The sequence below is a fragment of the Primulina tabacum genome, chromosome 8 (assembly GCF_025594145.1).
Source record: "Primulina tabacum isolate GXHZ01 chromosome 8, ASM2559414v2, whole genome shotgun sequence".
NCBI classification, from domain to species: domain Eukaryota; kingdom Viridiplantae; phylum Streptophyta; class Magnoliopsida; order Lamiales; family Gesneriaceae; genus Primulina; species Primulina tabacum.
The window spans coordinates 5,532,326-5,551,107 of record NC_134557.1 but is presented as its reverse complement, the minus strand read 5'-3'; the positions used below and the strand labels follow the sequence as shown (position 1 = coordinate 5,551,107).

The 18,782-nt window shown below is 39.3% G+C and overlaps 4 protein-coding genes across 10 annotated transcripts; 2 read left to right on the top strand and 2 right to left on the bottom strand.

Annotated features, from left to right (window-relative positions):
* Nucleotides 1-74: 74 nt before the first annotated feature.
* On the top strand, nucleotides 75-1,811 carry LOC142553289 (putative pentatricopeptide repeat-containing protein At1g64310). Its single transcript, XM_075663440.1, is given in 2 exon segments — nucleotides 75-520; nucleotides 522-1,811. Coding segments are annotated over 2 exon segments (1,653 nt in total). The 5' UTR covers nucleotides 75-121; the 3' UTR covers nucleotides 1,776-1,811.
* Nucleotides 1,812-1,853: 42 nt separating this feature from the next.
* LOC142553288 (putative disease resistance protein RGA3) lies at nucleotides 1,854-4,756 on the bottom strand. The gene is given in 2 exon segments (XM_075663439.1): nucleotides 1,854-4,311; nucleotides 4,314-4,756. Coding segments are annotated over 2 exon segments (2,652 nt in total). The 5' UTR covers nucleotides 4,623-4,756; the 3' UTR covers nucleotides 1,854-1,968.
* Nucleotides 4,757-5,454: 698 nt separating this feature from the next.
* Nucleotides 5,455-18,074, top strand: LOC142553287 (protein MODIFIER OF SNC1 1). Of its 5 annotated transcripts, none has more exons than XR_012821932.1 (13): nucleotides 5,455-5,696; nucleotides 11,174-11,250; nucleotides 11,767-11,847; nucleotides 11,938-11,982; nucleotides 12,140-12,500; nucleotides 12,692-12,794; nucleotides 13,170-13,241; nucleotides 13,373-14,645; nucleotides 14,719-14,872; nucleotides 14,961-17,317; nucleotides 17,409-17,440; nucleotides 17,514-17,588; nucleotides 17,810-18,074. XR_012821932.1 is itself a non-coding variant. In XM_075663438.1 (13 exons), exons 3-11 carry the CDS (start codon nucleotides 11,219-11,221, stop codon nucleotides 17,301-17,303), a joined length of 4,464 nt encoding a protein of 1,487 aa, XP_075519553.1. In that variant the 5' UTR covers nucleotides 5,473-5,577; nucleotides 5,653-5,696; nucleotides 11,174-11,218; the 3' UTR covers nucleotides 17,304-17,317; nucleotides 17,409-17,440; nucleotides 17,514-17,704. The 5 variants fall into 5 exon arrangements, 3 of the variants coding, with proteins under 3 accessions (XP_075519552.1, XP_075519551.1, XP_075519553.1); XM_075663438.1 differs by lacking the exon at nucleotides 17,810-18,074 and having other exon boundaries at nucleotides 5,473-5,577; nucleotides 5,653-5,696; nucleotides 17,514-17,704; XR_012821933.1 differs by lacking the exon at nucleotides 17,409-17,440.
* LOC142553286 (uncharacterized) lies at nucleotides 7,325-11,108 on the bottom strand. 3 transcript variants are annotated; one of them, XR_012821931.1, is made up of 4 exons: nucleotides 9,306-11,108; nucleotides 8,390-9,213; nucleotides 8,191-8,309; nucleotides 7,325-8,108 (listed from the first exon to the last, which is right to left on the bottom strand). XR_012821931.1 is itself a non-coding variant. In XM_075663435.1 (3 exons), exons 1-3 carry the CDS (start codon nucleotides 8,484-8,486, stop codon nucleotides 7,593-7,595), a joined length of 732 nt encoding a protein of 243 aa, XP_075519550.1. In that variant the 5' UTR covers nucleotides 8,487-11,108; the 3' UTR covers nucleotides 7,325-7,592. The 3 variants fall into 3 exon arrangements, 1 of the variants encoding a protein (XP_075519550.1); XR_012821930.1 differs by having other exon boundaries at nucleotides 7,325-8,309; XM_075663435.1 differs by having other exon boundaries at nucleotides 8,390-11,108.
* Nucleotides 18,075-18,782: the final 708 nt, after the last annotated feature.

Sequence of the window (18,782 nt, the reverse complement as noted above, 5' to 3'; positions counted from 1 at the left end):
AATATTAAATAAGAAACTGGTTTCGATCCTTGACTAAAAAATGATTAATTTGGTAAAAGCCAATAATAAAAAGTTTGAGAGGTGAATTCAGTCGGATAGGGATGGAAATGTATATTTGGAAATGCATATGCATTTGAATTATGTTCTTGCACAATTCACAAAACCAAATCAAACCCTTTCAAGCACCAGAATTTTACATGCTTTAATAATCAAGAGTAGCCTTTGTCACGACCCTTTTTACGCCACCAAAATCACAAGATTTTATTCCTTAAACAACGATCTGATTTCGGCCCGCAACCTGTTTGATGAAACTCCCCAACAAAGCATTTATCTATGGAACTCCATCATTCGGGCCTATGCTCGAGCCCTCAAATTCTTCGACGCGTTTCTGCTCTTTAAACGTCTGCTGGTATCTGAAATAAAGCCCGATAACTACACTTTTGCATGCATTTTACGTGCGTGTTCGGAATGCTTTGATTTCCAGGGGGCGAGAGTTGTGCATGGGAGAGTGATTGTGTCCTGGGTTAGGATTGGATTATATCTGTAATAGTTCACTTGTTAGTTGTTATTCGAAGCTTAGCCTAGTGGCTGAAGCGAGCAGCGTTTTCTTAGCAATAGAGGAGCCAGATTTAGTGCACTGGAATGCTATCATTTCTTGTTATGGAAGTTCTGGTGATTTGGCAAAAGGGATAGAATTGTTTAATGAGATGCTTAAGCTCGGAAAATGGCCCGATGGGTATACAATAGTTGGATTGATGACGGGGCTGGCCGATCAAAGTTTGCTTAAACTTGTTGAAGTTGTTCATGGATTTTGTGTAAAATGTGGTCTGATTATGAATGATCACGTAGGGAGTGTACTTGTTTGTGTATATTCAAGGTGCAAGAACATGGATTTGGCACGTAGTGTATTTGATAGTTTGCTCCAGCCCGATTTAGTTACATGGTCTGCGCTAATAACTGGTTTTTCTCAGGCGGGAGATTATGTAAATGCCTTGACATTCTTCACAAAGTTGCTTATGGGGGGTGCACGTGCGGACTCTGTGCTGCTTGCCAGCGTGTTGGCAGCTTCTTCTCAATTGGCGATTCTCGGGCCAGGTTGTGAAATCCATGGTTACGCCGTGCGCCACGAAAGAGACACCAAGGTGATGGTATCCTCTGCATTAGTCGACATGTATGCGAAATGTGGTTTCTTGGAATCTGGTATTCGGGTTTTCAGAAACATGGTTGATAGGAATATTGTATCGTACAACTCTGTTATTTCGGGTCTTGGTTTGTATGGACGGGCAGACGAAGCTTTCAAAGTCTTTGAGGAACTTCTTGAAAATGGAATTAAACCAGATGAAGCAACATTCTCTGGCCTTCTTTGTGCATGTTGCCACGCCGGTCTTGTCAATAAAGGTAGACAATATTTCAAAAGGATGAGAGACGAGTTTGGGATTCAAGCTAAAACTGAGCATCATGTTTACATGGTAAAGATTCTTGGGATGGATGGGCAATTGAGAGAGGCTTACGAATTCATTAAATCCCTGCACGAACCAGTGCATTGCAGTGTATGGGGCGCACTCTTATCATGCTGTGATGCTTATAGTACTACTGAGTTGCCACAAGTTATAGCGGATCATCTTATTGAAAGTAAGTGGAGAAATCGCAGCTATGATGTAATGCTTTCTAATTTATATGCTGGCAAGGGAAGGTGGAATGATGTGAAGCAATTGAGGGTTGGCAGCGGAGGGGCGAAAGGGAAAACACCTGGGATCAGCTGGATTGGAGTATAACCATTAGGGGCTGTGAATACATGCTTTATTTATGATAACGTATTGTTCTATAAAAAGAGTGTTTCAGTCAATCGATTCATAATTTTTTTAAGTAATTTGTTTTATAGAATAGATTCATCGAGGTATACAACTTATTGCATACAATTTTACATGTCACTCAGTTGCATCTGAAAAATGTTCAAAATGATACACGTTATCTTCCAATCCTTACATGGGGAATGTGGGCTATCTTGTGCCAATCCTCACCTCTTTCTTTCTCGTACTTTCTTTCCAGTTCCGGGCATTCCCAAATCCATAATATTTGGAGCTTGCACAAATGTGGAAGTGATGTCAGACCTGGGCATTTGTATATACCGAGCTTTTGAAGACGAGGGAACATTTGATCTATAGCCGTTTCCTCTGCAAATCCTTTTAGACAGGGGAGACAATTCAATGTAAGCTCTTCGAGGGATGAGAATTTTGCCATGCCTTGACCTCCATCTTCGAGGATGTACTCCCCACCAAGATTTCTCAAAACCAATATTTTGAGACGAGGCAACTCACCTAGTTGTGGAAGATTTTGACAATTCGGGCAGTTCTCTAACTCAAATGTAACAAGATTCACTAAGCTTGGATTTCTCAACCATTGTGGAAAATAGCTTCCACTGAATCCATCTATTCCTATAGTTTCGATATTTGGGTGAGGTTCAAGAGCTTCTAGCACCTTTTCATCCATGTTCTCCAATAGTTTTGACGTGTTTTTATTTTCCCATTTCAATCTTAATTCGCGAAGGTTCTCTTTCTCACAAAGATTTGCTGTCTTAGTATCCATAAGGTTTTCCACTCGTTCTAGGTGATGAATAAGAAGCCTGCCTCCAAGATTCAAGAATTGCAGTTCACCAGGTTGATTGCCTTTTCCATGACCCACAACAAACTGACTTAATGTCTTAAGAGAACGTAATTTCCCGATTTTTGACGGCATCTCATTCAATGATCGACATCCATCTAGTAGAACATGACGCAGATTTTGTAAGCATCTCGTGCGTTTAGGCAACCCAACAAGACGATGACAATAATTTAGGTTCAAAATTTTCAAATTCCAAAGACTGCATATGGCACTCGGAAGTGTACGGATATTAGTGGAAGACAAATTCAGGTACCTCAAATGTTTCAATTTGCAAGCAGCGGAAGGAAGCTTTGTCATGCTCGTTCGACTTGCATCTAACATCCTCAAACTACTCAAGTTCAATAAAATGGAAGATAAATCAATCTCGGATTGGAATCTAGCCGGAAAAGCCACATGATGCTTTTGCAAATTTACCTGGCGGATTTTGCTTTTCGATGTACTTTTATTATTGTATTGTGCTTGAACTTTGGGAACTTTATTCTCCATCACTGATTGAGCGAGATCATGAACAAGATCATGCATCGTGAATGTCGTTCCTTTATAATTTGTCTTTACTTCTTGGAACAAAGATCTCAAGACCAGTTCATTCCATATTGTATTACCAATATCCTCGTCGACCAACATTTCGTCTGATGAAATATACCCATGAGCTATCCAACAAAGTATCAACTCCTCTTTGTAAATTTTCGTGTCCTTAGGAAAGACTGCACAGTAAGCAAAACAATGTCTCAATTCTAAGGGAAGATGCTGATAACTCAATTGCAAGGCTGGTAAGAGCAAAGTTTCTTCTGGTTGTAATTTCCAAATTTCACTGTGTTGAATATGAACCCAGTCCTTCTTATCCCTCTTGAATCGTAGAAGACCGCCAAGCGCCTTTGCAGCAAGAGGCACACCGCCACACTTATTTACTATCTGCTTCCCAATGGGTTCAAGATTAGAGTGTTCCTCTTCCTCTTGTCCAAAAGCACGTTCTTTAAACAACGACCAACAATGCTCATGTGACAATCCTTCTAGGGAATGAGCGGGAAGTGTTCCCATGATGTCCGCGACCTTTTTAAGGCGTGTGGTGAGAACAATAGTAGCACCTTTCGAGCCACATGCTACTGCGTTCTTGAACATATCCCATTTCTCCTGATCATCTTCCCACACATCATCTAACACAAGCAAGTACCTTTTCTGGTTCAGCAACTCCATAAGTCGGCTTTGTAAAGCATCCAGGTACATTAAACCCGAAGCACTTCCACTCCCAGTTGCAGATTCTATCATCGCCTTAATCGAAGTTTTCAAATCAAAATTATCAGAGACGCAAACCTAAATTTTCATGTCAAAGTGCTCTACTACTTTTTCATCATTAAAGATTAGTTGAGCTAGAAATGTCTTGCCAAGGCCTCCAATGCCAAATATCGGCAACACCGAGAGTTGTTCATAGTCTTTGACCTGGTTCACCAAGATGTCCACAATATCCTCTTTCTCTTTATCCCTCCCATAAGCACGTTGAGGCTCATTCAAAATAGAACCCGTCTCACGTGTGGCGGCATATTTACTCTTCCTCTCTATACCCATTTCATGCAAATGAAACTTCTCTCTCTCGGCGGCAATCGCATCCAATTTGTTGGTTGCTTCTACCATCCTTCTTCCGATCTTGTGCCGGGGTAAAGAATATTTTCCAAACCGTAATAACTTAACTTGCTTTTTTTATGCTTCGACTTCATGGCCTCCGTCGCGCACTCGTCCAAGATATCATCAATCTCGTAAGTAAGATCGTCGAGCTTGCGCAGCCAATCTCTTACAGCCTTTCTTTCCCATTGCTTCGTTCCCGCATCTTCTAGCACTGCTTGGATGGTGGTGAGCATACTGGAGAGCTTCTTCATCTCCTCCTCCACACCTATAATCAATCCAACCTCCCATTGGAGAAGAGAGTTCAGATTGTCTAATAAAAGTTTAAGAAACGCCTCAGCCATTATTTTGGGCAATCAAATTCCACACCGAATAGTTTAGCTTGGGAATGAAAGATCAATGACTCAATGATCTTATTTGATTAAAGGACAATGTCCGAAAATTTTAGCTTCTTCTCTTGACTTAATCCAATAGTAAAACCATTCATTCCCCCTCGCATTTTGCTAGGCAAAGAAAATTCGGATTGACTTTATGATATAGACGTGTCTGATTAGAATTTTTTTTATACAATATTGCTTTGATTAATAAATAATTACTTAGAACATTTTCCTTAATTATTTTAATTGACTTAGATGCCGTTGACAGGTTTATGTAATGGCATAAAGATTGCTCTGGTCTTTTTTTAATATAGCTGAGTAAGTATTATGGGGTTGATTCCAAGCCAGCTAATGATCCTCCTAGTTCGAACTCGATCATTGTTAAGTTTGACGCGATTGTAAAGAAAAATCGGTAATTCACGGTTCGATTCAACATCCGAATCATCCCGTGTTTGACTCAAGTTCTATAATAATCGGAATTTAAAAAGCGGTTTATCATTTCATTTCACGAATAAATAAATGTGTCATATATCGTAGATAAATATAGTTTGAAATAATGTGTTGATGATCGATGTCATAACGGGTTATAACGATGATGATGATATACTTGTTCATTTTTTAAAAATATAGAAATTATATTAATTTATATTAATAATATTTGAACTATCAAATAAAACGTATCGATTTCGATATTATTTGCATGAGGTTTTTCATTAATTTGTGACAGACTAAAATATTTTAATAGGTTTATTGGTAATTTTGACGAAATAATATTTTTTTTTCGATTTCTCCTTTTGATTGCCTTTGCGTCCGTTCAAACTTAGGATTACTTCGCCCGTCTCCCCTCCACTTTTCTCCGATTCCTAACAGCCGCCGTAGCCCGTAGCTCGCCACAGCCCTTAATACACACATACATTTCTCAGTATATCAAAATACCCGTACCCATTTAATTTTTCAATTATTTTTCCTCCGCTGTTCTAATTTGTAATTTTCGCAGATCGGGGCCTTCCGCAGATCCGACAAGCTGTTTTCTTCCATCCGGTTTGCTCCCTTTATTAATTTTTATTCTGTTATGTCTTTGTGTGTGTATTAATTTGTAAAAGTAGGATTTTGGATTGAAATTTGGTGTAGGAAATGGGATCTAGGGTTTCGATATTGGTATTTGAGGTATCGATTGTTGTGACTGATCATTGTAGCGCACGAGGACGCCTCTATATATGTATTATTTGTGTGGATAGTTGTGCATATGGATATTTGGCTTGCTTTGGGATTACTTTCTTCAATTAACTGGATATACTGGGAAAGAGAGACGCAGCTCGTTTTGTCGCTCTGATTGTATTATTATCAGTAGAATCAAGCACGTGAGGATTTTGCTGAGTTACCTTGAGGTGGCTAGTACAGCTTGGCAAACTATCAACGTTGCTAATATACTTTTTTCCCCTTACTGTAAATGGGTTTACGGTCTTTTCTTATTTAAATACTTAGAGCTTTACTCATATCTGGGTGGTTCCGTCAAGTCAAAACCTCTTCATTTGGATCTGATGTGTATCTGCTTCAATTGGTTGAGTATCTGGTGCAGTGCTTAGAATTTTAAGGAAGCTTTTAGTTGATTGGGTGTTTTGTTTAACTGCGGGCCCTTATGGTAGCGTAACATACCTTATGGGGAGTGCATGCCACAAACTTTCGGACTCGTGACCAACAAGTTTCTCTTTGACCTCTTTGTCTCTAATAACTAGAGTGGAATTGCACGATGAGATCTTCGAACCTTGTGTTAGTTTCTCACTGCACATGTTAAAAAATGTCTTGTCGGAAAAATGAAGCATTGTCCTCTGTTTTGGAACTCTTTAAAATATCAATTTTGTATTGTATGTTTCCCTCCTTTTCGTTTGCACTTTATAGGGCCATAACTTAGCATACAAGGGTCCTCTGTAGTTTCAGAAGGATCAATCGACCACTTCTACTTGTGGTATTTACGTCTTGACATTTGATATTGATATAGTTTTTAGTGAACCTCTGGGAAGAATAAAAATTCAATGGAAGGGGTGAAATTTTTGAAGAGTTCTAATCTAATTTTAATTTTATTTTTTAATCAGTACTCATGTATTGTGCATAATATGTTTATTTTCTTTTCAAATTGACTATCCAGAGTCTGTGTAAAGGATTTGTGCACTCTTTCTTATATTTATTTTGTTATGTTGACCATGTGAACTTGATTTTAGTTCTATGATTTTTGTGGCAGTTTGATATGCAATTATCACCATATTTAATATGTAACAATTTGTTCTATCTAAACATGAGTATGCTTTCGAAAACTCTAGTATTGTCAAACATTATTTTTCGAATTAATTTGATCAAATACTAAGAACATATCTCATTTTATATAACATTCTTTGATTTCTCTGGGATTGACACAGTTCCAATAAAAAACTTGAAATTTCATCAGCTTCATTTAAAAGTTTATTAGCACAATTAATGAACTCATTCAAATTTATGCGATCGAGTAATAATTCTTGTTTGAGATAATGTTATTTGAAAGTTTTCCCGCCTTAACCTTGTGGGCAAGTTCTACCCCTGTCTGACCTAGATGGCTGAATTTTATGTGCCTGGCTTATACTCTTAGGTTTCAGAGACAATGTAGCATAGTTGTCAAGGCGCTAGGCAATGTCAAGGCGACGAGCCACTGCCTAGCGCCCGAACGCCTAGGCGACAAAAGGCGATCGCCTAGCCACGAGGCGATAATATAGAGAGAATGTATTATATATTTATGTTCTACTAAAAATCAACTTTTAATAATAATGAACTATATGAAAACCTAAATATATAAAGCTTCAAGTAACAAAAAACAAAAATATCTCAATATTGTCGATAAATCAACACATTCAAATCTTAATTCTTATGCTAGACAATTTAATTTTTCCAAAACAATCTAGACTCAGATCAATCACTTTCTAATTCAATCATTTCATCCACATCACCATCCTCCACATTTTTATCAATGTCTGAATAATCATCTTTCAACACATCATCATCAAACTCTCCCTCGTCAGTAGATTCTTCATCTACATCCATTGGTGATTGTAGAGCATGAGTAGTTTGGCTTGTCATCCGACCTCTTCGTCCTCCCCTACCTTTGCCTCTAGAAGTTGAAGCTCCCCTATAAATAGGGTTCGAGGTCCGTTGTTTTCTAGTATATCTGGTTTCTTCTTCTACTCCAGCAGCCTCTGCTACAACGTTCCATGTCAAAGTATCATCATCATCATCAAAAACAGGTTCCTCTCCAGCTTCCATCATTCCAATCAGCCATTCATTATTACAATCATCAATATTCCTCAAAACTATAGGATCTCTTTTATCCTTCTTAGCCGCACGAGCCTTGAGTGTTTGATTGTACTTCACATATACCAAATCTCTTAGTTTCTTGTGATCGAGTCTATTCCTTTTCTTTGAATGTATCTGTGACACGAAACCATCATAAACTATAAATTGAAAAGAAAAGTGAAAGAAGTCATGTAATACCGTAATAGTATTTACTCACATGCTCAAATATGCTCCAATTCCTTTCACAACCCGAAGCACTACATGTGAGTCTAAGAACTTTGATAGCAAATTCTTTCAAATTTGGAGTACCATTGCCAAACATTTTCCACCAATCCGCTGAAAAAAAATGTATCTCATCATTTTCATTTGATATTTAAGTATTTAACTATTTAACTTCTGGCAAAAAAAACACATACCAGGCGCCATTGGTTGGTCTTTATTATTCCTTGCTCTAATGGCAAATTCGTTGCCGAACAATGACTCCGAGTTCTTATATACCGGCAACTCCTCCATAATAATCTTATCCCTCACGTCATGGCTTGGAATCAATCTTTGTATGCATGCAAACAACCATTTGTGACTTCTGCATCCGTCTCAACTTTCGGATTGTGATAGTAAAAATATGGGTTTAAGTAGTATCCTGCCGCGTGCAAATGATGATGAAGCTGATTATCCCATCTAGCATCAATAAATTCTAACACTTTTTTACATTTCTCTCTGTTGTTATCAAAGGACTTGAGAATTGTTTCTTTTGCTCTGTCGATAGCTTCATAGATATAACCCATCGCTGGCCTTGTTTCATTGTCGGCAATGCGAAGAACCATCACTAGAGGACACATCACTTTAAGGGTGTATGTCACATTATTCCAAAATGAAGGCTTGAAAACAGTATCATTTGCCTTCTTACCCTTTATATCATTTGACCATTTACTTTCTATCAACTGTGTTGATATGAACATTCTCTTCAAAGCCTTTTGTCGTTTGTGGAGGCTTTGCAAAGTGAGAAATGTAGTAGCAAAACGGGTGACTCCATGTCTTGCCAGCTCTTTGTTTCCAGTAAATTCTCTCATCATGTGCAAAACACCTCCATGATTGTAAATGTAACCAACAAGAGCAATTGCAGTAGAAATAGTCTTCCGAACCACCTCAATTTTGCCAATATCCTCTAGCATCAAATCAATGCAATGAGCAGCACATGGAGTCCAAAACAAATTCGGTCTTTTTGCTTGTAGAAGTTTACCTACAAAAAAAAGAGTACAAAACAAAAAAGAATCAAATTATGTTATATGTAATATAATATCCAAGGAAATAAAATTGCAATACTTCACTTACCAGCTAAAACATAATTACTGCTATTGTCTGTAATCACTTGCACGACATTTTTCTCTCCCACACGCTCTACAAATCTATCAAGCAACTCATATAACAGGGTTCCAGTCTTGACATGGGCGGATGCATCCACAGATTCCAAGAACATTGTTCATTTGGGTGAATTAACCAAAAAGTTGATCAATGTTCTATGCTTCCTATCAGTCCACCCATTAGACATAATTGAGCAACCATATTTCTCACATTCATCTCTGTTTTCTTTCAACAACTCATTTGTGTAGGCAATTTCTTTCTGTAAAAGTGGTACCCTCAATTCATGATAACTTGGTGGTTTCAAATTCGGCCCGTACTGACCTATGGCTTCAATCATTTCCTTGAAGCTATCTAAATGGGCAGCATTGAAAGAAATCGCAGCTTGATACATGAAACGAGCTATCTTTTGAACTGTTCGATCTCTAAGCTTTTTATCACAAGCATCGTTTATGTTTGTTTGCCTCAATTTCCCCCTTTTGGTTTTCTTCTTCGTGATAAAGAGATCCATCGGCCCAGACGGCCCTTTAACACTGCCACTGCCACTTCCAGTTCCAGTCTTGTGTATGGAAGTCAAACTTCTCTTTTTGCTTGGTTGTACATCGTCTTCATCTTCATCGATATCAAGAAAGCAAAAATCTTGCTTCATTCCACCGCAAGCTCTCAATGTTTGCTTCTTCTTTTCATTCATATAATTCAACAGCTCATCACGGACACTTTGAGGACACTCTTTGCATTTTCTGACATTTTTTGAATTCCCAGCAATATGTTGTTTGGCTCGAAAAATTCCTCCATTGGACGTGAAGCCACAAAACCTACACGTCACACTATTAGTATCATTTGGATTTTTCAAGTAACAATGCTTCCAACCGGGGTCTCTCTTATTATCTCCATCTGGTTGTGTGTTTTCTGATTGAAGATGAGAAGCCATAATTAGATATCTGCTGCAGACAAGAACAACTCCAAGTTACTTGAAACAGAAGCCTGCGCAGAGAATAACTGGTCCAGGAGCCTTCAATCGGCAGAGAATAACAGGTCTAGGAAGCTTCAATCTTCAATCGGCAGACAGAGCATGGTGCGCAGAAGCTTCAATCGGCAGGGGTTGATAATAGAATACGTATCGACATGCAAAACTAGGCTATTTTTTTAAAATAAATTACTTATGGGCTTATTTAGTTGGGCTTTGGGTCATTAAAAAATAAAGGAGAAGCCTGCTTATGCGATGCGCACAGGCTGCTGCAAAGAGGCGATTCGCCTGGAACGCCCATCGCCTGGAGAAAGGCGGTTTCAAGGCGCTAAAGGCGCTCGCCCAGCCATGCACGTCGCCTGGTTGTCAACTAAGGCGCTGAAGCTCCGCCTAGCGCCTGAGGTGCGCCTTTGACAACTATGCAATGTAGTTGACACGAAGCTGATAAAGAGATTCTTCTTGAATTTGGATTGATTTAGTGAAGAATCGCCTTGTTCTTGTTCATTTTTTTTAATAAAGTAGTGGTGAAGAACTGCCTAATGTTTCTATGTCTCATGAACTATGATGAAAGTGCTGATCACAAGCAACTAGAGGGCCTCATTGTAGGCTGGCACCTGAATGTTGAAATGGCCCTGTCTTGAGACTGAATAGTCTTGGTACCTAGGAATGAAATTCCATGTTTTTCGAAAGTACTTTTTGCAAAGTGGACAATATTGTTTTTCTTTAATACACACAATGTTCTCCATCCGTGTAGTTTGCTTAATATATGACCATAAATTGTTATTTCTATTTTAAGCATTTTCTAACTTTAATTTCATTGTCCCTCGGTTTGAATATTTCTGCTGATGGACGTCTTGTTTCCTTATTTGTTTAGGTTGCCTGAAGTTTTTCTGAATGAGATTGGCTTTTCAGTTGGGCAATGAATTCAAGTATGTTGGCTGGAGAACGAAGGTACTTAATGATGTATTTTTTCTTTGCTACAAAAGCTCATGTAGATTTTACTGAAGCTGTACTGTTACAAATAAATTGAAGACGACGATCAATTAAGGCTCTGTCAACTGTTGAAATACCCTAAGTTTGGGAACTTATAGGCTGCAGCATATATGCAAATTTTATTTGATGCTCGTTGCTGTTACGAAGATATATAATTGTTCTGGGTTAAGTATTGAGCTTTTTGTGTTTTCGTGAATGTTTTCTGTGGGTGAGCTGTTTTCGGATTCTTTATCCCGTTTACAATATTTGTTGTATTATTGTATGTTGTCAATTGTGATTATATTTTTGGGTTACCTTCTCTGAGTAGCTGCCAACTTGTGTCATTGTAATTGTTTCATTCTTGGGGAGATGCATTTAGCCCCTCTTGAATTTTCTTGTTGATAGGATTTGGATACTTATTCTGATTCTTCTGGTTTTCTTTAGATCACCCTAGGTTTGACTTCTATCCATTGTTTAATGTTGACTCTCCTGTAGATGGGCTTCTGCAAGACGGGGTGGAATGACAGTTTTAGGGAAAGTTGCTGTTCCAAAACCCTTGAATTTACCAAGCCAAAGGTATTCATAGCCTGGCTGGATCCTCTCTTCTATTTTAGCATTTACATTTCTGAATTTACTTTCTTACACTTTACCCTACTTTATTTGAAGGTTAGAGAATCATGGTCTTGATCCGAATTTCGAAATAGTTCCCAAGTGAGTGATTAGTGATGTTCGTGTTTCCTTATGCAGCATGAGTGCTATTCAGTTGTCTTCTGAATTTTATGCTCAGTATAACCATGTTTTGAGTTGCTTTTTGTTGTGTCCTTTACTTTTTTCGTATTAAATTGATGCAAGATTTATTTCTTTGCAGGGGTACCCTTAGCTGGGGTAGTCGTGCATCTTCCTCTGGATCAAATGCATGGCTCTCTTCTGCGCCGAATGCTGATCGCGGAAATACTGCACACAGTCATGTCAGTGGTCGCCCTTCATCTGGTGGAAGTGGAACTCGACCTTCAACTTCTGAAAGTGACAGAATGAATGTACCTGTTTCCAATGCATGGGGTTCAAATTCTAGACCTTCGACGGCTTCTGGTTCATTGACATCAAACCAGACATCGCTGCGCCCCAAAAGTGCAGAAACCAGACCTAACAGCTCGCAGGTTTCAAGATTTTCGGAGCCTGTGTCTGATTGTTCAACTGCAGGGGGTGCAAGTGGTGTCGGAGAAAGATTGGTAGGGTCAACCTTGTTTCCAAACATCTGCCCTTCAGTTTCCAGCAGTAATAATTGATGAAATCAACTAATTCGATTTGCTCCATTTACTTCTGTTTTGGAGATATAGTGATGAACCATGTTCATAAACATGTATTTGTGGAGTACTGCTGCAGAATTCTTAATGTGCCACATGTTTTTGTAAAATTTCAGGGTGTAAAATCCTACAAGGAAGATGGATTCTCCCTGAGTTCTGGAGATTTTCCGACTCTTGGTTCTGAGAAAGAAAATTCTGTGATGAATACAAAATCACAAGGTTGTTAGTTGTATATGCAGAGTATGCACAGAGTGACTGCATGGTTGTCAATTATTGTTGCTTCTCAATTATTCTTTCATTTGATATCGCCTGTCTTTGCTGGCATTCTCATGTGTCAAGCAAATGTGTTACATATTAGATGATGCGAGCAAATGTTGATTTTAGTTATTTGAACTGTTTGAAATTGTTCTTGGTCTCCATCTAGAAGCTAGATCATCTGCTCGGATACGTTTAAGTATGAAATCTCTAGATTATTTGACTTTTATTTTCTCCGTTTCTCTTTGTTGTTATCTTATATTTTGCGTGTGTGAGTATCTACATCTTGTGGAGTACATTATGTTTGTATGGCTCACCTTTGCTCATCATTTTCGGCAGAGAATTGCCGTCCTAGCTCAGCTTCTGAGACAACAGCTCGGGCAAAAGAAGAGGATGCAAAATTTCATGCCGGTCTGTGCTTGTCTGTCTTTCGTAAATCTTTCTTAAGTATTAAAACTTTGCTATCCTACATTTATTGCGTTTCATTATCGTAGGCAGTTTGTTCAAATCTATCATTAACGCTTTGCTTCCCTTTAGTACAGATGGCCAACGTGGAACTGTGAATATGTTGAGGACTGATGGTCCCCGGACTGCTGAAGATGGCATCTTCCCTATAATGGAAAATTGGCAAGGGGAGCCCCAGCAGTATTTCAACACCAATATTCCTTCTCAACACTTTGATGCTTGGCATAGTCCTCCTTTTAATGGCCCAGCTGGTCCTTGGTATAGGGGTCGTCCTCCAGGACCTGCATTTGGAGGTCATGTTGCTCCTGGTGGCTTTCCAATGGAGCCATTTCCTTACTATCCTCCTCAGATTTCACATCCGGCTGTAGGTGGTGTGCAGTCGGTTCCACCTGCAGGGTCTGGTCCTAGAGGAATCCATCCCAGAAATGGAGATTTATTCAGGCCGCCAATGCCTGATACCTATGCACGGCCAGGTATACCATATAGGCCTGGATTCTACCGAGGCCCCCCTGTTCCACCAGTCCAAATGACATTTGAGGGTTATTATGGACCGCCAAGGGGCTATTGCAGCAACGAACGGGAAATCCCATTTATGGCGGCAAGGCCCCCTTCATATAATGGTTTTCAAGCACTGGGTGCTAATGATCCTAATTTCCATGGTAGCTCTATTGGACATGGTCCTTCTGGGAAAACATTGCCAATACAAATGGAAGCTGATCATCAATCACAGCAAAGAGTTCCCTCGAAGAACCATAATGACTGGTATCGGAAGGATGAAGAAGAAAATTGGGATCGGGATATACATCCTAATGTTTTGTATTCTGGAAAAGGTAGCCTTCCCACAATGACATCCCAGAATAATGAGTGGGGAGCTGAGGAGGTACCAATTGACTACTCTGCCCGCAATTATGAACATCAAGGACATTCATCAGGCAGTGTCAGAGTGAGGTCCATTGAGAGCAGCATGGGCAGTGCAAAATTGATTAATGATAATTTGACCAATGAATTACCAAATGTGGCTTCTTTTCCGACAGAAGGGTGTCAGATACCTCTTGCTAATGAGATAAATCCATCTTTACAAGGGGAAACAAAAGATTCAGTACTGATGCAGAAACTTGAAGTTCTAAATTCAAAGTTTCGTGTTTCTTCTGATGGACAGTCTGATGCCCCTAATGCGTTCAACAGGGAGGAGCGTAGGAGTCGGTTTCAAGTTGAAAAGAAGACGAATAATTGTTCTGTTGAAGTTACTAATGCTGCGGAATCTTTTGAAAGGGTTCCCGCGTCTGTAGATTTTGGCTCTGCCCTGCATCAAGTGACTGTTCTGAAGCAGTCAACCCCTGCTGTATCTAGGTCCAATAGGAATTGTTTTTTTTTTACCTTTTGTTTTTCTTGCCATGCTAAACAATATATCTTAAATTTATAGGAGTTCATATCATGGTGGGCATGGTAGAGTTAATCGTGTACGTGACCCTAATGATGCTGGAAAGACTGCCGAGGATTCTATGATACATTCTGTAAGGAACATTGAAGAGGAACCTGTTGAGGAAACATCTGATCCATCTGATATCCAAGAACAGGTTCTCTTATTTAAGTGATTGTACATTTATCTACAAGTTGATTGTATCTAAAAGTTTCTTTGTGACCTTATCTTTGTGCTTTAACCAGCGTGCCAGGAGAAGAGAATTGGCAAAGCAACGTGTGCTGCAATTGCACAAGGAAGAGGAAGAACGCACAAGAGAGCAGAAGGCCAAGGCTTTTGCTAAATTAGAAGAACTGAATCGTCGAACCCAAGTAGGTGAAACTGTGAACAAAAAGGTTGAGACAATTGAGTCCTCTGGTGACATCTATGGGGAGCAAGAGAAATTGTGCACCTTTGGGGGCACAGTGTTGGTTGTCTCTGATTCTAATGTTACTGCTCTGGAGAGCAGTATCTGTCTGTCTGGGGAATCTGTGGAAGTGACCAAAAAATTGCCTGTCGAGCCTCCTCAACAACTGGAACCTAATCTGTCACATTGTCAATCTTTGAATATGAAAGATCCACGCAATGCTAGAAAATTAGGCATGCAATTGAATGATGGAGGCATCTCTAAACACAATAGAACAGGCTATAAACAAAAGCAGAATAAATCATTGGTGAAGAGTTCACATGAAAAATCTGTTGCAAATACTGCATGTGAGGCACCAGAATATCTTGTGAGCGTTCCTATTAATTTTACTTCAAGTGAGGCTGCTTCAAGTGAAATTCAATCAGGTGACGAGTCAAACATGCTCAATACCTCCAGTACTGTGGCTGAGCCTTCCATCCAGCAGAGAAGGAAAATTAATAGCAGTAAAAATAAGCACAAAATGGATGAGACCCCTGTTTTTCCTGTTTTATCACCAGTTCTTTCAGTCTGTGGTCCTGGAAATCCGTCTATTGAAGATGTTGAGTCCAAGGTGGCTTATCTCGATATAGAAGCAAAGGCTTCCAAGGCGTTCTCTTCTTTACCTAATGAAGAAGGTCACAGCAGAATCGCGAACCAGTCGAAACGTCAGCCTTTTCGAAGAACTTTAAGAAGTCAACTGCCCAATAAGTTTATGGACGTTCATCATAGTACTGATACTGCTGTTTGGGCCCCTGTGCGCACACAGAACAAAGCCGAGAGTGGAATTGAAGTTGACAAAAAACCTACTCTGGAAATGGACAATGCCACAAACAGTGACAATATGGCACAGAGTAATTCAAAAGGAAAGAGGGCTGAAATGGAGAGATATGTTCCGAAGCCTGTGGCTATGGAACTGGCTCAGCAGGGAAACACTCCACATATGCCTTCTGCAGTAAACATGCTTAAATCCGATGAGGTTCCTGGGATTTTACAGTTTGGATCGTTCGGCTCTGTAAGTCAGCCTGTGGGCTTCGTCGTGTCTAAAGTAGACACGAAGGAGGGGGATGACAAGCATAAGATTCATAAAAAGGAGCATGTAACATGGCAGCAACGGGGTTCAACAGATTCATCCCATATGAAAGGTGTGAATCTTGGTCCTGCTCTGATATCTGAACCTTCCAAGGACGTCCCAAAATCTACAGAACATAAATTTATAAATTCTGTGACAAATTCAGCAAATGCTGATACTTCTGATAGCCATAGCATTTCCGATAATGCAACCACTGCTGCAATGAGCAAAATTCATGCTCTGAAAGATCATGGGACAACAGTCCGAGGAAAAAGGCACCTACCTTGGGTTCCTCGAAGCACAGGAAATAATCTTGATCATGGAGATATCCTTTGTAATGAAACTGATGGAAGTGGCACCCTGCCTGCTGCTGATGTGGACCAATCAGATAGGACTATCGTTTCAAAGGATAGTCGGAGTCGTGGAAATCAGCCTTTGTCTCATTGGAAGCCCAAGTTGAACACAAAATTTGCTAATAATTTGCATGGAAACAAAACTACTGGAATTGAAAGTGTGACAATGGAAATGATTGGGGCCTCGAAGAAGGATCATGCATCTAAACAAACAATGCAAGTTTTACCTCAAAATGACAAGCGAAGCCGCAATTCATATCGACCTCAGCCTGGTCAATCTGTATCTGAATCTGATGCGGTTGAGGAGTCAATTGCAGGCAATCAGCAAAAGCTCGATAGAGAAAATAAGCCTTCCTCAGCAAAAGAGCCTCTCTTTTCACTGAACCAAGATCCCATTAACTCCACTGAATCAGCTCCTTCTGCAAACACAGATGTTGAGCATGAGCACGATATCTCAACAGGCTCGAGGAGAATCGGCAAACAAAACTCCCGAACTATGAGAGGCCATGAATCACGTGGAGATTGGGCTTCGGGCCAAGAAAATAGGTCAACTCAAGCACATAGATTTCGGGAAAGGCAGAGGCGGAATGCTCACTTTGAATACCAGCCAGTCGGGCCACACAAGAGTAGCGGACCCGAAATGCTGGATGGACCTGCAGATGGAGCTAGTAATGTACGCTTAATAAACCAGGAAAGGGGCCAGAATAACCCCAAACGCTGAGGAAACTCTAATAGGTACGAACTAGTGCTATGTGTGTCCACTTTGGTTAGGACAAGTTGGAATGTGAAATTTGAGAATTTTATGTCCTTTTCTTTCCAATGCCAGTTATCCAAAAGTGTCTCGGCTTGATTAGGAAGGTGAGTGTTGCTGACTGTTAGGTTTTAGCTAGATTCTATTTTATATTTTTTTAATCCAGTTTCTCGTTGACAGGTTACACACACATTGATCGATTAGGAGCCTAGTTAGGGGCAGATCTTTGGGTGAAGGTGTCGTGTTTTTGCAAGCGTTAGTTCCATTTTACAACTGTAATTGTTTTGATACACTATAACCTGACTGCAATTTAACCTTAGCGAATGTTGTAGCTGTGTGTATTTTGTGGCAATATTCAAGATTTGCTGTTACTCCTGCGTGGTGCTTCTTTGTCTTCTATGTTATTTAAGATCCTGGCTATTAAGCCGGTTTAAAGATACGCTGACACAAGCTATTGCCTACTATTCTTCTTACAGGTTTAAGAATGATGTTCAAAGCTTCAGCATTAATGCCATCTCTCGACCTTTAATTTCGACGCATCAGATTAAATGAGAACTCTCAATCTCAGTCCCAAGCACTTCTTTCTTGCTATTCATACTTGTTTGGCTGTTGACTAACTTAAAAATGGGTAATCTACTAGAGAGATGAGCAATGGGCATTATGAATTTGATACGTCGTACCATTCTAATGCATTTTGGATGGATATCAATTTTTAAAAAGTATTCACGTGCTCTTATCCTTTTTTTTTTTTTTGTTGAGCAACACTTGTACAATCCGCTAAATTTGGGGTGGCAGTTTATTCCATAAACAGAGGTGAAGATCGTATTGGGTGTAGGTTACCTGTTGTACATGGAAAACTCATGTCCATTTTTTGACTATGTAAAACAAGAAAAGTTGGATTTTAGGGAAAAAAATTTCAGGAAATTTTCGTTCAAGTAGAAGAGACCCAAAAAGGTTTGTGATTTCATTTATATAATGTCTAAGCAAATTTGACATAGAAACACAAAATGAAAAAGGTATTAGGTTTGGACATTTGATTGCATTCTAGGTACGCATTTTATGCGAGGACTGGCTAACACACCTCTCCTAATATTTTTTTGCATTTGCTTCTTTGATTACGTAACAGCTAAACTTCACATGGATTTGGGTTTTGTACCAAGTTTTTGTTTTCACTCGTATTCAAAATCTCTTCTTTGATATACCGAATGGTCAAGAAAATTGAAACAGAACATCTATTATTATATTACTAAGAGGGAAAAACTTATAAAAACTAACTTGATATATTTGGTATGGTCTTTTTCAAAACATCAAAATTAACCCTTTTATTTTTAATTGTTGAACATTAGCAAAGTGGATAATATCAGTAAAATTCTCACACACACAAAAAAAATAATAATAATTCACACAACAATTTTTCTCTGTCTGCGGTTATTTTTGTTCTCGTATTTT